Here is a 22,932-nt window from a genome sequence, read left to right on the forward strand (position 1 = left end):
TTAATGCTATACTATTGTCTTCGGAGCATGAACAATGGCCATAGCCAGGAAACACATAAAGATCTCAGCTCCATGGGAGGCGTACAAAGAAAGTTTAGTCATAGATTTGTCTATACTTTTCTTTTTAAGGTTTGTTATTGTAATTTTTAAATATGAGCATAATCAGTATTTATAGTACATGAATGTAGGTGCCTGAAGAATTGGCAAGGTAAGTCAGGTACCTCTGAGCCACCAGATACCAGTGTTGGGGTGAGAGGAGGAGTCCTTTGGAAGAAAAGAAAGGGCTCTTACTCGTCAAGGGGTTTCTCTAGGCCCCGGTTTTATGTTTGTTTGTTTTATTTTAACAATGATGAAAACAATAAAGTCCACAGTTTAAGAGGAATAAAAATACCTTGGAGATAAGACACAAACTGAGCAAGGCATAGAAACTACTTTACCAGGCAAAGTCCACCAGGCAAATGGCACACCTGGAGCTGAGCACGACGCTCAGCAAGGCAGAGTTCTCGCCTAGCTCAGTCCCATGTCAAGCACTGCATGAAGTAATCGTGGTGGTGTACGGTGCTCAGGAAGTGGAGGTGGAAGAGCCAGAAGTTCAAGGTCATCCTTCAATATATAGCAAGTTCAGGACTAGCCTGGACTACTCTGTCTCTAAACCTATGGATGGAGTAACAACTTAAAGCCACCTGACTTTCAAGATGAAATCTGCAGCCCGCCTGTTCTTCCCCTTCACAATCTCACCCAAACACTGGTTCTCTCAGAGGTTTTTCCTGAACCCACTGTCACTCCCACCTTCACAGAAAAAGCAAAGGCAACGTTTCAAGGTCCAGACTGCAACCGATGTTTCCAAGGCCACACTATGTTTTGTAAAGCTCCTCCGTTTCGGTTGGACTTCAATTATTCCTAAACGTTGGTTTCCTGAACTAATATAAACCAATCCTCTATAGTCTGCCTCCCCACCGTATAGCTAATCCAAACAGTAACAACTAGGGACTAGCTATCAGACACACGGCACACCTCTGCAAGCTATTACACAGGATCTCCAATCTCACTTGGGCCATGCTGCTATCTGCCTGTCTGTGATATAATTAGTACATCTCTTACCCCATGTCCCCCTTGAATCAAAACCCTAAAAGCCTTAAGCATTCATTTTCACATCTTTTTTTTATTACATATTTTCCTCAATTACATTTAGAATGCTATCCCAAACGTCCCCCATACCCTCCCCCCCCCCAACTTCCATACCCACCCACTCCCATTTTTGGCCCTGGCATTCCCCTGTACTGGGGCATATAAAGTTTGCATGTCCAATGGGCCTCTCTTTCCAGTGATGGCTGACTAGGCCATCTTTTGATACATATGCAGCTAGAGTCAAGAGCTCCGGGGTACTGGTTAGTTCATAATGTTGTTGCACCTACAGGGTTGCAGATCTCTTTAGCTCCTTGGATACTTTCTCTAGTTCCTCCATTGGGGGCCCTGTGCTCCATCCAATAGCTGACTGTGAGCATCCACTTCTGTGTTTGCTAGGCCCCGGCCTAGTCTCACAAGAAACAGCTATATCAGGGTCCGTTTAGCCAACGCTTGCTAGTGTATGCAATGGTGTCATCGTTTGGAGGCTAATTATGGGATGGATCCCTGGATATGGCAGTCTCTAGATGGTCCATCCTTTTGTCTCAGCTCCAAACTTTGTCTCTGTAACTCCTTCCATGGGTGATTGTTTCCAATTCTAAGAAGGGGCAAAGTGTCCACACTTTGATCTTCATCCTTCATTTTCACATCTTAAAATGAGTTTTAAATAATGACCTATCATGAGTTGAAAAGTATCTACCGCTGTTCCCATATTCAGTATTCATCCGAGAACTTCAGAATGGAACTTGAGATGAATTTCTGGGTCAATCTGACCAGGTAATGAATGGAGGAGGCACAAATATTTGATCAGACATTCTTAAACAGCCAAGACGATTTTCAGATTTAGATCTATAGAATGTTCAGGAAAGCAGACAGCCTGTCCTAAGTTAGACAGACTGCATTCAGTCTAAGTACATAGTACTACTAGTAAGGAAAATGCAGGTCTGACCCAAAGGAAGGAAGGAAGGAAGGAAGAAAGGAAGGAAGGAAGGAAGGAAGGAAGGAAGGAAGGAAGGAAGGAAGGAATTCCTCCTGAACGCTTTCTAGCTAGGGTACCATTTTCAATTGATTTGAGAAGTAAGCAAAAACTTTCTGAGTTTGACACATGCCAACCTTCCCAGGGCCCTGGTTACCAGCTGTAGATCTTGAGGTTTCTCTGTTTCTATCCTGTGAATAAACTCATTCTGTATGAGAAAAAAAAATGTTTGGTGGTACTGGAATTGTTGCATCTGAGTCTCTGGGGGATTGCACATTAATATAATGATCCTATCTGAATACAGATCTCTGTGCTATTTGTAACAGATGCTTATGATCTGTTATCCCAGGCTTTGCTCCACGTACTTAAATTTTCAAGTTCAATCCCCAAGTTTTGACAACTTCCTCAATTATAAAATTTTGCATAAATCAGAAGCAATATTTCCCCCTTGAATAACTCCTCATGAATATTTATATATTCAGATATTTCCCTTAACTTTTTCCTTTGTGACTAATCTAAATGGGTTATGATGTCTCCTTGATGAAGACAATCTCAAAGTCCTGTGGCCAATTACATTCTCGCTGGCCACATGGCTTGGGGAATACCTAATATAGTAGAAAACCCAAGCTCACTGGGTTGTTAAAGCTTTGCACACGAGTCAGATCTTCTGACTACATCAAGTTTGTTTTGTTTTGTTTTGTTTTTCCCTTATTCTTTTTTGCCTGCTGAATTTAAAACAGCAAAGCTAGAACAATAAGATGCCTTGATTAGCATCACTTGAGACTAAGCTTCCATTGTCTACGTATCTACAAATAACACCATATGAGTGTGAAAGACTGAAGGGAATTTTTATCTCAGTTGAAAATTCTGTAGTGAGAATTGCTGACTAATAGGCACAAAATATACTTCCAAATTAATGATACTAAAAAGAAAAAAAAACAATATGCAAAGAGCTGAGGGTTTTTTTTTTGGGGGGGGGGACATGCCATCAGGCAACAGGGGTGTAGACTGACATTATCTGAGAGAAGAAAGGTTAAGTTCCACTGGGGTCTAGGAGCATGGCTCAGTAGGAAGAATGTCTGCCTATCATGAACAAAGCCCTGAGTTCCAAAAAGGACAGTATAAACCAGCCATACGGACACACAGCTGGTACCCAGAACTGGAGAAGTGGAAGAAGGAAGGTCATGAGCTCGCGGTCATGCCTGGCTAGCCCGGGCTACAAAGAACAATCCTCCCAGGTAACTGCTGTAGACATTTCTGTATGCAGTACTGGGTGACTCATTTGGAGCCCATGGAGGTAAGCAGAGGTCAGAAGATAGAGTTAAGAATTTGAGAAAACAAGATGGTTAGAGTTCATAAATCTGAAGATGGAGAGGGGAAGGGTTCACAGGAATACTACGTTGCCAGATGTGACCAACCTTTCGCTATTATGCAGTTCATGTTCAAGAGACTGGAAATTAAGTTAAACACACACACACACACACACACACACACACACATGCTTTAAATTAAAACTTGAAAACAGATTTGTGTTGAGCTACTTTCATAGCATTCCTCTTCCAAACACTGTCTACAGGACACAGGTTGGCTACACCAGTGTGGAGGTCTCCCTCTAATCTTCACATAAGACTATACATGGAGAATAGGACTCTAGGTGAGCAATACAGCCTCCAGGAAGAACCAGGAATGGCTTCCCAGCACACCCAGGTAGGACATCCTTCACATCCCCATCAACTCAAGGGGAAAATCCTTTTACTACAATATGATATAGTCAGCACATTCACGCCAAAGAGAATTATCTATAGACTAGGGTTCTTCTGCTGCCACACAGAAAGCACAGAAGGAAACCTCAAAATGATGAATCAGTAATACATATAGAAATAAAAAATAGGCAGCACCTTCAAGAAATAATGGATGCTACTTCACATTCAGTTAAAACGATTGTCAGGATCTGAGTGACAGCTCAGTGTGTAGAAATGACTATGACACTCACAGATGACCCAAGTTCATCCCGTTTCTAGCTCATTACAACTTTTAATTCTAGTTCTGGGGGCTCTGACACCTTCTTCTGAACCCCTTGGGTCACATATCATACACACACAAACACACACACACATACACACACACACACACACACACACACATACAAACATGCTGAAAAAAATCTGTTTAACACATAGGCATGCAAAGAAGCAGAGAAGCATGACCATTCAAGAAAAAGAAAAAAAAAAAACACTAATGACAACAGACATAATTAGTAGACAGAATATTATAATTTGTATTTCCTATTCATTTAAAAATCCAGCAACTCAGAATAAACAAAATACAGGATATTTTGAAAATTAAAACGCAATATAGTGGTTTTTTTTCCCCCCGTATAAAAATTGCATGGTGGTTGGGACGAAACGGTGAGTCAGGAAAGCTCTCTACCATGGAGCTATATCCTTAGCTTTTATAAAATTTATTTTGAGACAAGGTCTTGCTAAATTCCCCAGGCTAGCCTTGAACTTGAAATCTTCCTACCTTGGATTCCAGGTGGCTCTCTAATTGCCTCAGCTGGCCTTTGACCTCCTTTCCCGGCCTCAGGTCCTGGAGTAGCTAGGATTGTAGGTGTAGGCCACACCACTCAGTTAATCAGTCCTTTGCTTTTCCTTCTTCAATGCCATTTAGTAATTAGCAAACAAAAAGACTGACATCTTATTCTGAAAAGCGTTGACAAGATATTAAGAGGCATCCTGTTGTCAGGTTGGCTTGCAAATGAGACTGCTGTTTTGAGATAAGAGTCTAGGTAGTTTAGGCTATCCTTGAACTGGTGATCCTCCTAGTCCAATAGCCTGTGTCTTGCCATTACAGGAATGCATCATATTTTCCATGCTGTTTTAAAAGTATATCCATTTTGTACTAAATATGTATCCAGGTTAGATTTTGTGTTTTCTCCCTAACTTGTCACAGGCCAGCCATCTGGGAGGAAGGAACTTCAACTGAACTTCTACTAAGAAAAAGGAAAGGTTGTGGGAACATTTTTCTTCATTAATAATTCATATAAGAGGGCCCAGCTCACTGTAGGCAGGGCCACTCCTGGACAGAAGATCCTGGGTTATATTAGAAAGCAGGCTGGGTGAGCCATAAGAGCAAGAGCCAGTAAGCAGCATTTTTCCATGGCCTCTGCTTCAGTTCCTGCTTCATGCCTTAAGTTTCATTCATGATGCTGTACACTTCCAGGCGAAGTTCCTTATGGTCATGGTATTTTATCACAGCAACAGAAAGACAGTATTACAATGTCAATATACTTCTTGTGGCTGCCTATATTCCTTACATACATATATACCACGTATTTCTTCTGTTTCTTTTTTCTTTTTCTTTCTTTTTTTTTTTTTTTGATGGACAGATTGTTTTACTGTTTGGCTTCTATACACACAAAGTCTCAGAACACAACACAAATTCTCTCTTTTTATTTTCCTAAGTATATGTTGAAAAGCACACTAACTCGGTCACAGGGCAACTTTACATTTTAACCTGCAGAAGAAGGTCTGAACTGATTTCTTCAATGGCCATATGATTTTATACTCTTGTCAGAAGCATACACGAGTGTTTCAGCTCCTCCATGCAACTGACACTTACCATTTATTTATTTTTGCTTTGTTATAACAACTCTAGTGGGTGTAAACTGATTCTCAGTTCAGCTTTTAAAATTGATTTTATACTTTTACTTATGCATTTGTTCAGGAGGTATATGTAGATGAGTACAGACGCCCTCTGAGTCCAAAAAGGGGTGCTGTATCTCCTGGAGCTAAAGTGAAGGTGGTAGTGAATACACCAGATGGGTGCTGTGAACAGAACTCAGTCCTCTGCAAGAGCAGTCTACGTTCATAACCACGGAGCTGTATCTCTAGGCCCCTCAGTTTGGTTTTGATTTGCACCTCTAAGGACGAAGGACGAAGGACTTTGAGAATCTTCAAACACTGTTAGCAGCTACTTAGTATTCTCTTTTGCAGCCACAGCTGTTCAAGATCCCAGAATCATTTTGAAAGAGGCAGTCCTCTTACTGTTGAAATACTCTGCATATGCTACATAATAGACACCTATGAGTTAAGTGATTTTCATGGTTTCCCTGTGTTTCACAACCAGTCCTCCTGAGGTAGAAAAGTTCAATGAACTACTTGCCTCCTGCGTCCATGCTTTGGCGTGATGCTTTTAACAACCCAGCGAGGAATCACACAGACCATGTAGATTTCACTGTTTTCATCCCTACATTTCATGGTTTTCGCTTCTAGGTTTGTGTTAACTGACCGTTTTGAGGTCACTTTGGGCCATTTTGTAGAGAGGTTGGGATTTATTTCTAGGAAAGGGAAAGCAGTTGAAAGTGCAAAAGTACCCAATCTTCAGGCAGTCAGAGGTCACGCTGATTACAGGCTCCATCTGCAGGCCAGCCCAGTCTCAACCTCACAGGGGCCGCACATCAGATGGACTGCACATCAAGTATTTACATTCCAACTCATAACAGGAGCAAAATTACATGTATGAAATAACAACAAAAATATTTTTGAGGCTGGTGGGTCAGCAAACCATGGAGGGTTGAAGGGTCACAGGGTTAGTTAGGAATGTTGAGAACCACAACACAAAGCCGTAACTCAAGTGTGACTGGGTAACCCCAGAATAATTCCAAAATCAAAATGACCTCACACTAAATGCATGACAAGGTGGTCATGGGGAGAAACACCTGCCAATAATCCCAGAACATGGAGGGCTAAGGCAGGAGGGTAAGTGGTTCAAGGCCATCCTTGGCTAAAAGCAAGTTTCATGTCAGGCCATAATACACATCACAAATACCAAAAAACCAAAAACAAACAAACAAACAAAAAACCCAAAACAACAACAACAAAAAACAAAAACAAAAAAATCAGATAAAATAATCTCAAAAGAACTGAATATGCCATTGCGTATTTGGAATTTAGATCAGCACAGTACTTATGATTTTGTGATTATATAATTCTATCATAAAACTAATAAAACCCATCCAAAAAAAAAACCTAACCCCCCCCCACAAACCTATCATTCTTACATACACAATTACATTCATAGGTGAAGACAATACTCTTTATTTAACAACATATTAAGGAATATTGTAAAAAATAATAGCTTTGCTTAATCCCATTAATTCTTCTAAGTTCCACACACAAAACAACCTATCTGCCTCGGAAGTGTGACAAAAAGTTGTGTCATGGTGCTGTCTCCTTGGTTTGATACAGGGAAATGTGACATTATCATATAGTCACATCAAAAACCAGAGTAAAACAATATTATCACATGTTATTTCTCAGGGTGACATATTTAATTATACAAAATCGGGCTGAGTAATGTATTATCATACAATATGGGTAAGAACAATACAGAATAATCACCATATGAAATCAGTTACCGCAATCTGATGGAATGAATGTGTCGGAGTGAGAATAGCCCCCATAGGATCTTCTTATATTTGAATGCTTGGTCATTAAGAAGTAGAACTCTTTGAAAGGATTAGAAGGATTAGGGAGTATTGGCCTTATTGAAGGAAGTGTGTCACTGGGGGGGTGGGGGGGATAGAGGTTTCAACGGGCTATAGCATGCTCAGTGCCTCTGTGTCACTCTGTCTTCCCCTGTCTCTCTGCTTGTAGGTCAGGACATACCTCTCAGCTCCTTTTCAACATCATGTCTGCTGGCCCCATGATAACTATGCCTCTTAATCCAAAAGCAAAACCTTATTTGAATGTTGTAAGTGTTGCTTTGGTCATTCTGTCTTTTAACAGCAACAGAACACTGACCAAGCCAGCCAGAATAGCAAAGTATTATTTCATGAAATTTGAAGGGATAATGCAGTATCGTCAGACGGAACAATGTGATATAATGTAGTTTCATATGAAATGAGTCAGGATAATGCAATATTATATGGAACAGTCTGAGTATTGTCATTTGGTACTATGCAGTTATCTATAGTCTTTGTTTTAGTGGCTATAGTAAAAACAATATGAAGTATAGAACTATAACATATGTGTACTTAAAATCATATTCATACATACACACACACACACACAAAGCTGCTGAGATGGCTCAGGGGTTAAAGGCGATGCTGCCATATCTGAGGACACCAATACTATTCCTGAGACCTATATAATAAAAGGACAGAACCAATTCCACCAAGTTGTCCTTTCACCTACACACACACAGGCCATGTGCAATATGGTATATGCATGAGTACTTTCACACAGAATGTAATAAAAATTACATATGTGCTTATAACATTTAACGCTGAAAGTATAACTTCTCATTTTCCTTGAACAAAAATCAATCATATTTTCTCTGCAACACACCGAGGCCTTGTTCACGACAATGGCTGTTGCCTTAGAGTGAATGAGGAGATAAGGAACCAAAAACACACGCTGCTGCAGTCAATCAATAAAACAGATACAGGAGGACCAGAAGGGTCCAAAGCAGGATAGAAGGGTTTCAGGAGAAGCAGGGTTATGCAGTAGCTTCAAACTTCAGAGGCTTTGGGACCCCTTCCCTCATAAGTTCCATCTCTAGCCCTGGGAACCTAAGCTACCCAGAAGGAGATGGCAAGGGCCATTATCTTATTAATGAGATATCTACTTTCCCTACCCAGAAGCCTCCTCTTGGTAGCACCTCTACCTGACTAGTTTTCTCAGTAAAGACTCAAAATGGCTGGTTTTTTGTTTTGTTTTGTTTTGTTTTACTTTTCAATATCCCCCTTTTGGGTACTGGCCAAAGGCTAAGCCCACTTTCCCTGGGACCCTGGGCCATTTTACTTTTGCTGAAGCCCCTCTCTCATTTATCCATGTGGCTGCTTACAAACCGTATGACTTTCTGTGCTCCCCTCCCTTCCCCTCCTCCTGGCAGCATAAAGGCCCATCTGGCAGGAATCAATATATCCTAATGAGACACTTGTGTTCCCCTTTTCGGCCATCAGACTATTGAAAGAATGGACCCCAAGAGACTAGAATTTCACTTCTGGGAGTAGAAAAGCCTACACAGCCTGCAGGGCAGCTAGAGGAGGAACTGCTTGCTTGACAAGAGACTGACAAGTGACCTTGCAGGGGCGACCTGGAGCACATGGGAGACTATACCTGGCTAGACTGGTTTATTATCCATATTTCTTTCCTTCTATCTAAACCATATCTTCAAGGACTGGAAGATATTGCTGGCTCCCTTTATCTCTCTTCTCAATGTGGCAACATTAAATAAATCTTATTACAATTTTCACTATTAATTGGCTTAACTGGGGATAAGTGAGTGAACCTGGCTCGGTAGGGTTCAGGCCTTGACCTCTTAGTATGGTTACAGCAGCTGTAAAAATTTACATCTTGTCTCCTGTGCTGTTTTTCTCTTAAACGCTAATAAAACTGTCCTTGAGGTGTCTTTCGATTCCTGGCAAATTTCTTTTATTAAGAAAACTATGAACCCAAAAATGGAACCTCAGTTTCCTTTGTAACATGGGATTATTGGGGGTTGGTGGTGGTGGGGGAAGTCTGATCTGCAGGTGCACAGGGGGCGAGTCTAGAGAAGAACAGATACATCCAATTCCTGGTGACTCTTTTCCTTTCCTTTCCTTTCCTTTCCTTTCCTTTCCTTTCCTTTCCTTTCCTTTCCTTTCCTTTCCTTTCCTTTCCTTTTTCCTTCCTTTCTTCCTTCCTTCCTTCCTTCCTTTCTTTCTTTCTTTCTTTCTTTCTTTCTTTCTTTCTTTCTTTCTTTCTTTCTTTCTTTCTTTCTTTCTTTCTTTCTAAATCTCTGGGAGATTTATTAATAACTCTCTCTTGTCAAGTACCGGACAGGACAGCCATCCCATCTGAACAGAAGAAAGCCAACAGCGTTGGATTGTTACCTGACTCCAAGGTGTAGATTACCAAGGGCCTTAGCATAGCACCACGATGTGATCTTGTAGGTACAGTATTGCCTGACTGCTCTTCAGATAAAAATATTACCAGTTCTTCTGCTTTTATTTACTTGGTGTGTTTATTTAGTCTAGGTGAGTGAGCTGGACATAATACAAGTAGGTAGAGGTCAGGGAATAAACTTCAAGAGTTGATTCTTCTACTACCTTGTTGGTTCTTGAAATCAAACTTATTTCTTAACAGCAAGCACTCTTACTGCCAAGCCACTTCACTGGCCCATCTCCTATTTCTTAGGGGAAAAAATAATGCTACCTCCATTATACTTTTTCCCATGTTTATACAGTTTATGTAGTGTAGTGACATGGCTGCATGTACCTGCATACATTCTCAGTTGTGGGAGTACATATGAGCAGAGACAGGTGTCTTCCTCAATCACTTGGTTATTCATTTATTTTTATTTTAATATATGGGTGTTTCACCTGCATATATAAGCCATGGAAGCAAGAGTGACCTGGAACTGTAGTTGCAGATGGTTGTGAGAGCTGTCATGTGGGTGCTAGGAGTCAAACACGGGTCCTCTGGAAAAGCAGTCAGTGATCTTAACCACTCTGTCATCTTTCCAACTCTGACTCTCTATTCATTGAGGCAAAGCTTCTCACTGACCCGAGTTGGCTGTTGTAGCTACTGTACTGAGCCAGTTAGTTGCAGGGATTTATTATCTGTATCTCTTAAGCCCCGAGCCTACAGGTAGGATCCTATGCCCACCTGGCATTTACTTGGGCCCTGGAAATCTGAACTCTTGTTTCCGGCTTTTACAAGTTTACCCACTTCTCCATCACTGAAACCCTCCATAAGTTGTTAAAATACATTTTAGGTCAAATCTCCAGTTTGGGAAGACAGAAAGACACACAAACACATATACCAAGAAAGCATTCCTAACATGGCTACTGCAGGTGAGCCATCTGTTGGGAAGGTATGAGCCTTGCACCGCAAGGGCTTCACGGTGGTCCAGGAGTTGTCTGATGCATTTTAAACTTACATCACTGAGCCTCTCCCGAGAGCTGCTCCGCTGGAAGCCCTTGGATTCTCCGCTAGCGCTTTCGCTGTCACTGTCCCTGCAGCTGTTCTGTCCTGGCTTGAGCTGAAGGTAACAGAGAAAAGCAAAACAGGAGAAAATCAGAGGGATGCTCACACATAGATTTCTTGGCCCATGAACTTTGAGCCCTGGACAATACCAATCAAACATTTCATTTAGTTGTAACTCATAAAAATTTGTCTCCTGTGTGTGTTTATGTATGCATGTATGTGAATGTGCGTGTATATGCATGTTTCTGCAGTATATTATATATGTGTATATGCATGTACGTTGTACGCATTTGAGTGTGTAAGTATGTAAGTGCGCATGTATGTGTGTGTATGTGTACAAACTCACACAGGAGGGCAGGTCTATAGAGGCCAGAAGAGACACTGGATCCACTATAGATGGAGTTGCAGGTGGCAGCTGTGAGCTCCCCACTGTGAGTGTTGAGAACCAAACTCAGGTCTTCTACTAGAACAGTACAGACACTACTACCTCTCCAGACCCGTGTTTGTATCTGTGTTTTTTTTATACAGGATATCAGGTAGGACAGAAATAACTGAAATTCACCATGTAACCAAGAATAATGTAAACTTCCTATCCTCCTGCCTTTACTCCCCTTCTTTAACAGATTATTTACTTATTTTTGTCTTTGCCACAGCGTTGCATGTGGCTGCATGAGCTGGAACTCATTATGTATCTAAGCATGACTATCAACTTCTGACCTTCCATCATCCACCTTCTGACTCCTTGAATTACAAGCACACAGCATTATCACACCTGGGTTATGAAGTGCTGGGGATTGAACACTGGAGTTCTGTGCATTCTTTCTATCAAGTAAGCCATACTCCTAGTCTTGTGCCACGATGGACAAAGCGGCCTTCAAACCTCGGTTGGTTCATCTCCTCCACAGAGGCTATATCCCCCAACTCCAAAACTGAGCATTTCTTCTTTCAACATCTCAATCAAGCCATTTTTTAAATTACTTTCGTCTAAAGCCCCCCTTTGCCAGGAAATCTTCAATAACAAACCTCAAAAACTAGTGCTAATTTTACTTTCTTTCCCCATGAGCCCTCTAAGGTCTGAGTTTTCTCCTACATTAATTTGAAATTTACTAATTCTAACCGAATGCAGACGGGGAGCGCTGTGAGCCTTTTCTTACCAGTATGTTACAGGTCAGAATAGTGCCTTTTCAAATGTCTACCTCCTTCTTTTTTGTTTTGGGGGCTAGGATGTAGCTCAGTAAGATGGGTGCACTATTATATTACAACACTGAATGTGAGATGTTATCACATGAGCTTCATTTCCAGTCCCATTAACTATAGTACATCATGAAACTTATTGCATTTATTTATTTCTGTATGTGCACATTAGGGAGACATATACATGTCTCATGGGCCAAAGAATAACTTTTGGGAATCAGTTCTTTCTATCAACCTTGTGGTTCCCAGGAGTGAAACCCAGGTCTTCAGGCTCACTGGTAACCGCCTTTATCAGCTGACTCCTCTCACCCACTATAATTTTCAAGTGCAAGAAAGCAGTAATGTTGCCACGGTCTAACCTGCACAGAGAACATATGCTCTGATTTATATGCAGCATCTTGTTATTGACAGTCAATATAGCTCAATCATTGAATACAAAACCCGGGGTTTGATCCTTTGCACTTCAGAAACCCTGCATGGCAACACACATATCTGTAACCCCAGTGCTGGGAAGCAGAGGCAGGGCCACTGCTAATTCCAGGTCATCCTTGCTACTCAGTGAGTTCAAGGGCAGCCTGGCATACACGAGGCCCTGTCTCAAAAACAAGACAAGATGTATTATTTAACTAATTCTCATAACGGAAAGGCAGAACCATTTCCAATCAGAAATGAAAATCAGGGAACGATGAACTCAGAGTTAGGCCAAAACCTAGGATCCAAACTCAGGATTCTATTGCTGATTGCTAACTGGTTTAATACTCAGTACCCAGTTAGTGGTGCACATAAAACACACAAGTCATGATTCTGCAGTGCCTTACCATCACCTTTGTATTTTAGTAACTCTGGGGTAGTGGCTGACCAACTCCCAGAATCTACACGGTAGAAAGAGAGCCTACCTATCCTTGCAAACTGTACTCTAACCCCACGTGCACCCACACAAACTCACAAATATGCAAGTGTAATTCAAAATTAAAATAAAAAAAATATTTCTAATATACAACCTGGACATTGCAAAGAGTCCCCTCTCCATGTTTCTTCATGAGAGAAGAATGATTTTATAACACGGCCCACAACAGACTTCAAAGGCTCCGGTGTCAATTATCTGACTAAATGTTGATCTGGGCTGAGGGCAGAACCCAAGGAGGGCGGCAGGGAATCAGCTTGCTTGCATTCCCAAGGCCCTGACGGCAAACACACTTAAGTGAATTCTGTTTGGAGAAGCGTACATAAAATCCAACCCTCCTGTGCTACCCCCTTTTTCCGCCAAAGCCCAGCTCAAGTTTAAAGGAAACTTAGGATTTTAAGCTGTCAGCCAGCTCAGTATTTCAAAGACACGAACTGACTACCCTAATCGCTAGAGCTAAACCGCAAGATTTCAGTGAAGACGTGCTCATTCCTAATCCCACGAATACATTTTCAAGCTGGGATGTTTCGGCCGCAACCGATGGATCATTTGGGGGTAGCCTAAGTAGCTGAGAAGTTGTAATCCTTCGCCTGGAATTCCCAGCTATTACCTACAAGCAGGAGACATCACAAAGGCCAGGTGCGAGCTTAAACATTTAAAGACCCAAGAAAAATCAATCTGCTCGCATTGATTTGTCCCAGCATCCACGGGGGCCAGTGTAAGAAAGCTTTTGCTATAACACAGGCAGTGAGAAATCTGACCAGCAAGCTTTACGTTCTCGCGATTGTGTTTACATGAAGATTTCTGGAACGCATTCTCTAATTTCACTGGAGGCAAATGAATTAGAGCAAACTAAACAAAATGACGAAGTGGGTGTCTGGCATGGGTGGTGGTAATCCTATCAACAGAGTTATCTTTTATAAAACATAAGACGCCAAGTTTTCTTTTCATTAGATTTCATTGTGGAAAATATGTTCTCTGTATTCTGGAACTGTGATCTCAGGAGAGTGTCAACTGTTATTAATGGCTGGGGTGGTTAATCTTGATTGTCAACTTGATGGGATTTAGAACTACCAAGGAAACAAACTTCCGGGCTTGCCTGCGAGGGAGTTTCTAGGCTGGGTTAACTGAGGTAGGAAGCTGCACCATGAATATAGGTTACACCTATTTTACTTATGGAATGAATAAAAAGGGGAATGAGAGGGGGCTGGTGTGATGGCTCAGTTGGCAAAGTTCTTGCCATGCGTATATGAAGACCTAAGTTTGGGACCCAAATGGCTAAGCAGAAAGCTGGGCATGGGGACATTCTCTTCTGATTACAGCGCTAGGGAAACAAAGGCAGGAGGATTACTAGGATCGGTGGGCTAGCCAGTCTTGCCAAATCAGCAGGTTCTGGGTTCAGTGAGAAAAGGAGAGGGGGAAGGGAGCAAAGAGAAGGACACTCTGGACACTGTTTTAGAGACGTGTTGTTGAAGTGTAGCCTTTTGCTATGCCAAATATTGACTGCTCCCAGAAATCACAGGTAGATCCAGCTGACCCTGACCCCCAAGTAATCCATGATGGGGAAAAAGATGCTGATAGCCAATACCTGGGCAGAAAAGACCTAGGTGGGATTTAGAGTTCTAAGGCTTGGGGTAGAGGAGAACCAGGGGAAATAGAGGTGGAGATAGGAGAAAGATGCCATGGGTTAGGAATCACGAAAGCATGGCAATGAGGGCTGGTTAAGTGGAGTTAAGAGCATCCCAGGTGGGACAGAGCAAGTAATAACTCAAGGTTATTGACAGAAAATAGATTCTAATAGCATAGAGGGTAGATACATGTCCAGCATTGGTCCTAATAAAGGCTTATAATAAATACAAAGTCTGTGTGTATCTTTTACCTGGGAACTCAATGAGCAAAGGTAGGGTAAAAACCCCAGATTGGGATTAAAAATATTCTACAAGAATGAGCCGGCAAACGTTTAAGGTCAATGACCTGGACACTGCTATTCTTTTAGAAACTGAAAATTACAGAGCTGCTTCCTCTTGTCCAACACATACATGATTAAACATTTAAAGGAGTTCAATGGATTTCCAGTATTGAAAAAGTAGCAGGTACATAAAAGAAGGACAGGGAACTGAGCCGAGATTAATCTCACTGTACAGTTATGAACGTAAACACAAAGGAAGCAGGCAGGCAGTCAGAGCTCTCTGACTATGTCATCTTATAAGCAGGGGAGAAGGCAGGAGCCCTACCACACATCAGGGATCATGGAAGCATAGGACAGAAAGCACAAGAGCGACTTCCACAGCAAGTATGATGCAGAAACAGCTCTCACCTCAGAAGATGAGGCATAATTCATTCTAAAGCCAAACCTGAGTGACCACAGACTGTGAACACAGATTTAAGTCCCCACAAATTCCATTTTCTGACATGATGACAGTTCATGAAGACTTTATTGTAACAGAACAAAAAGGTCATAATTCAAAATGCTTTTCAAACACATGGGTGGAAACTTCAGGTAGATGGATTAGAGGAAAGAAGTTCTCTCAACTATTGGCCTCAAATGCCGTCTGAATGGGTTCTTAGTCTGGATTGATAAAAACTAGAGACAAGACACTCAAAAGGATTTACCTAATGCTCACAGAATCAGAGGAGAGCAGCAAATGGCCATTAAGGAGGTTACAGATCGTCCAACATAATTTGGGTATGGACTTGCAACATTGCAACCTCTCCACATCTCTGAAGTTCTAATCAGGCACTTTTCCTTCACACAACTGAACTCCAAATAAACAAAGTAGGGAAGAACTGAGCTGAAAGGACAGGCGAGGTACCTCAGTCAGTTGCCATGGAGCAAGCTCACTTTGCACTTGACCTGCGCAAAGAATAAAATATTGCTAAGCTTACAGATGATGACTAAGAATGGCTAAGCTGTGATATTAAGGAAATGATTTATGTTACATACATGAAATAATGGTATAGGACTTGACTGCTGAGGATGCACCATGATCTTTCACTATCATCTTCAGACTTCAGTGCCGAGCTTCAGTGTGGTGTGTGTGTGTGTGTGTGTGTGTGTGTGTGTGTGTATTCTGAGACAGGGTCTCAAACTCACTATGTAACCATGGAAGACCCTGACCTCCTGATCCTCTGTCCTAAATATCACAAGGGCTAGGATTAAAGATGTGCACCACAATGTATGACCATCAAGTGTATAGAAAACATACTAACTCATTGTCTATCCCTGTTCTGAGGGTTTCTTTGACTATTATTGTATGTGTGCACGTCTGTTTGTGTGTCTGCACATGGGCATCTGGGTACCCACGGAGGCTGGTGGAGAACACCAGCTCCTCCAGAGTTGGAGCTATGAACCACCTAACTGCTCGGCATCGAACTCAGTTCTCCGGAAGCAGAGCAAGCACTCAACCCCTGAGGCATCTCGCCAGCCCCATGTCATTTTTAATTGAAAAAAATCAAGAGTATATAGAATTTGTTATGATATAAAATACTTGGGTTGACAGCTATCAAAAAATTTGTGATATGAACACTGACATTAAGTTTCTTTCCAACTTGCCATAGTTTTGGACTGAGTTCATTCCAAATCAGATCAGAAATAAAACCCTCATTACAGCGAGGGCTTCTCCTCTCTCCACAGCTATCTTTTAAAGTTACATTATAAGTCAACTCAACATCTGTGAAGGACTATTGGATAGAAAGCTGTGAAGACAGAGCACAATTCATGTAGCAAGTTCTATGATCAATTATTTTTTCAAATATTGAGACATTTAAGAATGTGGATGTCAAAACGCACCTTCTAGAATATTCCTACAATACTTTGTTATAGACTTATATCTCCCCAGAACACATAAATTGAAGACCCGGACCTTGGTTCTTCAGAGAGAGAGGCTGTACTAATTGGAATGATAAAATTTAAAGAAGTCCCCCAGGGGGTCTACAGGGTATCAGTGTATTCTCCAATCTCCACTTGTTAAGAATTTAATCACTCAATCAATACTTATGAAAGGTGATATGGTTTGAATGACAACTGTCACTCATAATTTCTCCTATTTGAACACTTGGTCGCCAACTGGCTATACTATTTGAGGAGATAACGGGCCCATGAGAAGGCAGAGCCATGAGGAAGGAAGCGTATCACTGGAGTCTGCCTTTGAGGGTTTATATAATCTCTCCAAGTCCTTTCCTCTGTCCCCGCTTCCTGTGATCTCTCTGCTTCGTGTTTCTGGAGCCATGACTTCTCGATCACTATGGATTCTGTCTTTCTCTGGAGCTGTCATCTAAAATGAACCTTTCTCTCTTTAAGCTGCCTTCTGTCACGGTATATCAGCACAGCAGTGGAAACAGAGCTAATAGAGGAGGTTAGGTAACAAAGGACCTCCATGGATGAACTAATACCACCCATATCCTGACATGCATAGTTAGTGCTGGCTGGATTGGATGTGATGTAAGTTCAACCCATCTAGCCCTTTCCTCTCTACCTGGTTGGCATCCATTCCACTTCCACTTGTTAAGACACAACCCTGAAGCTCTTACCAGATGCTGCCCTTGTGCTCTGACACTTCTTACCCCACAGAAACATAAGCATAGTAAACACCCATTGTTGATAATTCCTCCAGTTTATGGAATTCTTCCTATGGAAGGAAAGGGACTAAAACAAGCGCATAATATTCTATTCTAACCAGGGTTGAAAAAATTAAAACATTATCAAGACAGATGCCAGGATCTCCAAACATGGAAGAAAGGGCCACTTGAAGACATAGGCAGAACATGCAAGATAAGCACAGAGGCCCACTAGACAGCCAAATGGCAGAAACCCTGGCATTTTCCCTTTTCTTTTGTTTCTACTTTTTGGATCTCAGGGGATGGGACAGATTTAGGCTTTTGTACAGGCAAGCCAAGCTGTTTACTGCTGGGATGTATCTTCCTCATCAAACTTGGACTGTTAGCCTCCAGAGATCCTTGAGATACAAACTGTACCATTGGTTGTAACAACCCTGTCAGGTGAATGCAATCCTTGTCTTTAGAGGATACAAACAGCCTGGCTTTCTTCTTCCCATCACAGAAGATAAGACAATAAAACAAAACAAAAAAGCCTAGCTCTGTACTTGGTTTTTTGTTTTTTGTTTTTTTTTTTAATTTTGTCTTTCTTGTTTATATTTTCTTTTTCTTCCTTCCTTCCTTTCTTTCTTTCACTTGAAAAGTTATAGTATGTGTCCCCTTTCTCTCCCTGTTTGGCCATCATCTATGAGGCCATTGCTCCTTCACTGTCTTAAGACCGCTTCTGTCACATTCCTCAACAGTATGCCAAAGGCATTTGCTAGAACTCAGAGCAAAGGCTCTACCAGTCTCCCAGCTTTTAATTAGCGCGATTAAAAGTGAAATCAAGCTAATCTAACGATGAACAGAATCTGTCCCCTCCTCCTACTCTATTTCAACGAATATTCCTAAGGACACGAATGACCAGCTTTTAGTATGCTTATGTTCCTCGTTTGTTTCTTGACTGTTATTTGAGACAGGGTCTCATATAGGCCAGGCTGGTATCAACTTGCCATATACCCAACTTTAACCTTGAACTTCTTATCCTCCTGCATTTACCAACTGAATGCAGATACTATAGGAATGTACCACCATGCTCAGGTTATCAGGTGCTCTGGATGAAACCCTGGGCTTCATGAACCAATAGCACTGAGTCCCATCCCTGTCTCTGATGGATGTAGTAAAGCAGAAAAGCTAACCATGGCCTGGCCACCCTTCTGTCCTGCAGTTCTGTCCCATATCTGAGGATGCTTCAATACACAGCATGCTTTTTAGGTCAACCTGCATCACCCAATCTTCTTATGTAGCTTCAGCCATGCGCCTTCATTGCTGCATGCACTCTGTTAGTGCAGGGATGGGCCTAGAGAGCTGACCCCTAATGCCCGATTGATAGTGTCTGGGCAGAGGATTATAGGTCATGAAAGGCTGTTTTTCTGAGATGTGTCAATAAGTTGACTGGCAGGTAAAGGGACGAGTGATATACACTCCTTAACTCGGTCCATGGATGCTTCATTCTTCAGAATGTACAGTGATGGATTTTGTTCCATAAAACAGCTATCATGGGTAATTTAAGTTATTTTAAAGAGTCAGGTGTAGCAAAAATAAAGGGGAAAGTAGCATATAATTACTGTGAGTTTAAAAGAAATCATCACTCTGGCATTTAAGGTTTTTAAAAGTACTTGTTCTGTGAAAGGTCAAAAAGCACTAACAGAAGTTAATGGTTCTCTAAGTATTACATGTGCTTACTGACAAGAGTGCCACTTCAATAATCTAGATGATGTGAGGCATTTAAGATCCCCATTGATTTTACTAACAGGCTTTCTCTCTTGTTTTGAAATAATTTTTCTTCAAACATGTCTTAGAATGGTAGAAACCTGCAAAAACACGTACTACAAGGTATGTATGTGAGTCTCCATACAATCCTCTGCACCATGAAACAAGAACACAGGGAAAAAAAATCTGTTTACAGGGCTGAGAATGTATCTTGGTGATTAGAGTCTTGCAAAGCATACAGGTGTTCCAACTCTAGTACTGCATGTATCAAACTAGGCATGATGGCCTAGTCTTCCACGCCCAACATTTGCTATGCAGTGACAGAAGGATCACAAGTTGCAGAGTATCTTTGTCTACATAGGGAGTTCAAGGCCATCTTCAGCTACGTAAGACAATGTCTCTCCTAAAGTAAAAGTGTAAGATCCAATACTAATGGTTCGGTGTGAGTAGCAGTATTTACAGAAGTAATCTGGTTGGTTATAGATGTACAATGTGACTTTTCTGAGGAATAAAATTAAAGCCAGATGGAGAGAGGATGGGGTTTTTTGGTTTTTTTTTGTCATATTGTAGATATAGTTTACATGTCTTCTCATACACATATTCCTGAAGGCTGGGTTGGGTTCTCATCAACAAGTCACTAACTGAATTAACTATGGTTAGAAGGAGTCTCTGTAACAGTGAACCAGGATGGTCGTCAAACCCTACAGGAACTTCAGCACTATCTATCTTACTGCCTGCGATCTGAGAGACCAGCACCGTAGGCTCAGGGTACTATATCCAAGAATGGTGCCACGGAGCACTGATTTCCTACTGTCCCAGAAGACTCTGTCTAAAAAATACATCCCCCTTTTACACGAGGTAAAATACGCAGAGGTGGGTGACAGGAAGGGGTGCAGTGAGGATGTTTATAGGCTACGTCCCTAGGTCAAGGTGACAAAGCTAACTGGGACGGGCAAACTGTACTGACATTTGGTTTTTAGCACAGAGGGCAAGGCTAGTACCTGAAGAGCCTGTTTTCTGTTCTTGAAGCAATGTGGGAAACAGAGTTTCTCAGCGTTACCTGAAATACCACAAAGGCTTCATGCAATCAAACCAGGACGAAATGTTTCTAACTAATAAAATAAATAGACACTGCATTGTGCATTGTGTCTTCACACTACAACCTGTGCACACTAAACAACACTTCTCAATCAATGGGCTGAGGAACCTACCTGGACACACAAAAAAAGGAGTCTTTGTCAAGAAAACTGCAGAATATCAACTAAATCTGCACCAGCCAGTGTCTTTAGCTTGTATAGGACAATAGGAAACAATAAATATCTTTAAACATTAAATCCAAAAAAACCTCCCCCAAAACCAAAAACAACCAAAGAAACCAACCAAACCAAAACAAACAACCAAACAAAACCCAAACAACCTCAGCTTTCTGTCCTTCGAGACTCTGTATGTCTAAGCTCTAGGCTGTAAAAGTGGTGCAGCAGACTCAGGGTTCAAATCCCAGCACCCAAATTGCAGCTCACGCCAGAGCCAGGTGATCTTCTGCCCTCTTCTGGCCTCTGTAGGCACTGCACGTATGTGGTGTTTTTGCATACATGTCACACACCATACATCTAAAATGAAAATAAGATGCCTAAGACGTCACGGAACTTCAGATCCACCCGCCTCTTCCTTCCAAGTGCTAAGATTTCAGGCATGCAACACAACAGCTAAGGCTGATACTGTGCTGAGGATGAGACCAGGGTCTCATCAATGCTGGGCAAGGGTTCTACCAACACAGCCATAGCATCAGATGCTCTATATTAAATTATCAGTATGTGTGAGGGTGTACTTAAACTTTACCATACGTCAACAGCAACCAGCACAGTGGCCTTTCTCATTGCATCATGGAAAAAAAGAGTCAACCTGGCTCCTAAATTTATATCTCTACAAAGAATAGAGAAAGAAAAGGGCCGAGGGGAGAAACAACGGAGGAGAGCAGGAGGGGATCTAAACACCCACACCAGGCTCATATAAAAGAAGGCAGCTCAGCTAGTCAAAGCATGGGTATGCTTTAAAATTCTTTACTTCCCCATTCGAATTCCCAATACTCCCAACGGATCAAAGTTTTACAGATTATTCCTCAAAAAGAGAGAAGAAACACAAATTAATAACTATTTAAGCATTCTGTTTCATCATGATAACAAACAGATGGTTTTAATATTCTAGAGGCTAATTCCTGAACAATTAAAAACACAGCAAGACATTAACATCTAATGAAACATTTTAACTACCAGTGTATGCATCTGCCATTAATTCCCACACAGTGAGGTCTTGGATCTCCTCAATCTGTTCTTTATTAAGGAAAGTTTCTCCACTCTGAATTTAGTGAAGTAGAGAATTAACAACTGTTTGTAATCAGCAATCAGCAGGATATTTCGCCAATGTGTACTGAAGCTGCGTACACTATCAGGCTTAAATTTATTCTTATGGTGGCTTTGATGTACACACACTTGCAAGTTAACAGAACCAACTTTCCAATGGAGAATTCCTCCACCCAAACACAAAAGAAAATGAACGCACCACCAACTCTGATGTACAACAAAACCCTGCACTGAGCTGTGACCAGAAAACGTGCGTGCATTGAATAACTCAACTAATTTTTTATTTGAATTGCCTACAAATTGCCTATATGGCAATTTTTACCACTGGGATATGTGTGAAGCCAAATATGACAAGGACAAAACAAGACATACTACATTCTCACGTCTAGAGGGTTAACATAAGACAACCAGTTACCAACAAGCTGGCTTCATTTTTACACCAATGTTCACAAATGTTGGATGTCCTGAAATACGAGTTTTCAATAATGGCACATAACTCACTTAATCTTATTATTTACTTGACAGTGTATGAATGTGTGTGTGTGTGTGTGTGTGCATGCATGTGAGTGCAGTGACTTCCAGGGCCAGAAGAGGGTGTGAGAAGCTCAAGTTACTTGCAGTTATAAACCAGGTGACAGCAGCACTGGGAGACAAACTGGTATGCAGCAAGAGTGCTACACACTCTGTAATAGCTGACTCATTGTTCTTTAACCCCATAGTTTCTCTGACAAACTCTCTACATCATTTTTTTTAAGGTGTTCCCTTTACAGACCAGAAATATGAAGGTCTCAATTAAAATCCTCAGGAATGGAGTGGAAAGCTGAACCTAGAACACACAAAGATCACTGATCCATGTGCACACACCTGGTTCTCGATCCTCAGAGCCTATGGGTGCTACAGGTGCCTTGCCTAACTTCCCATGCAGAACTTTACCACTTATGGTTAAGTGGGGTTAAACAAATTAATGGCTGGTATTTGTAGACAGCTCATTTAATCCTAGGCTCTTGAGTCATTTCAGAAACATTATGTTGTTATCACAAGTAACATCATGATTGACAAGCAACACAGACACACGGCGACTAAGTACAGTGG

The 22,932-nt window shown here is 41.5% G+C and overlaps 1 protein-coding gene across 1 annotated transcript in view; it reads right to left on the bottom strand.

Moving 5' to 3' along the window:
• Auts2 (autism susceptibility candidate 2) overlaps positions 1-22,932 on the bottom strand; it is a 1,105,888-nt gene that overhangs the window by 601,946 nt on the left and 481,010 nt on the right. Inside the window, 1 exon segment of the mRNA NM_001363480.1 lies at positions 11,030-11,131. Coding sequence (NP_001350409.1) covers positions 11,030-11,131 — 102 coding nt within the window.

This window comes from Mus musculus, chromosome 5 (genome assembly GCF_000001635.26).
Source record: "Mus musculus strain C57BL/6J chromosome 5, GRCm38.p6 C57BL/6J".
NCBI lineage: Eukaryota > Metazoa > Chordata > Mammalia > Rodentia > Muridae > Mus > Mus musculus.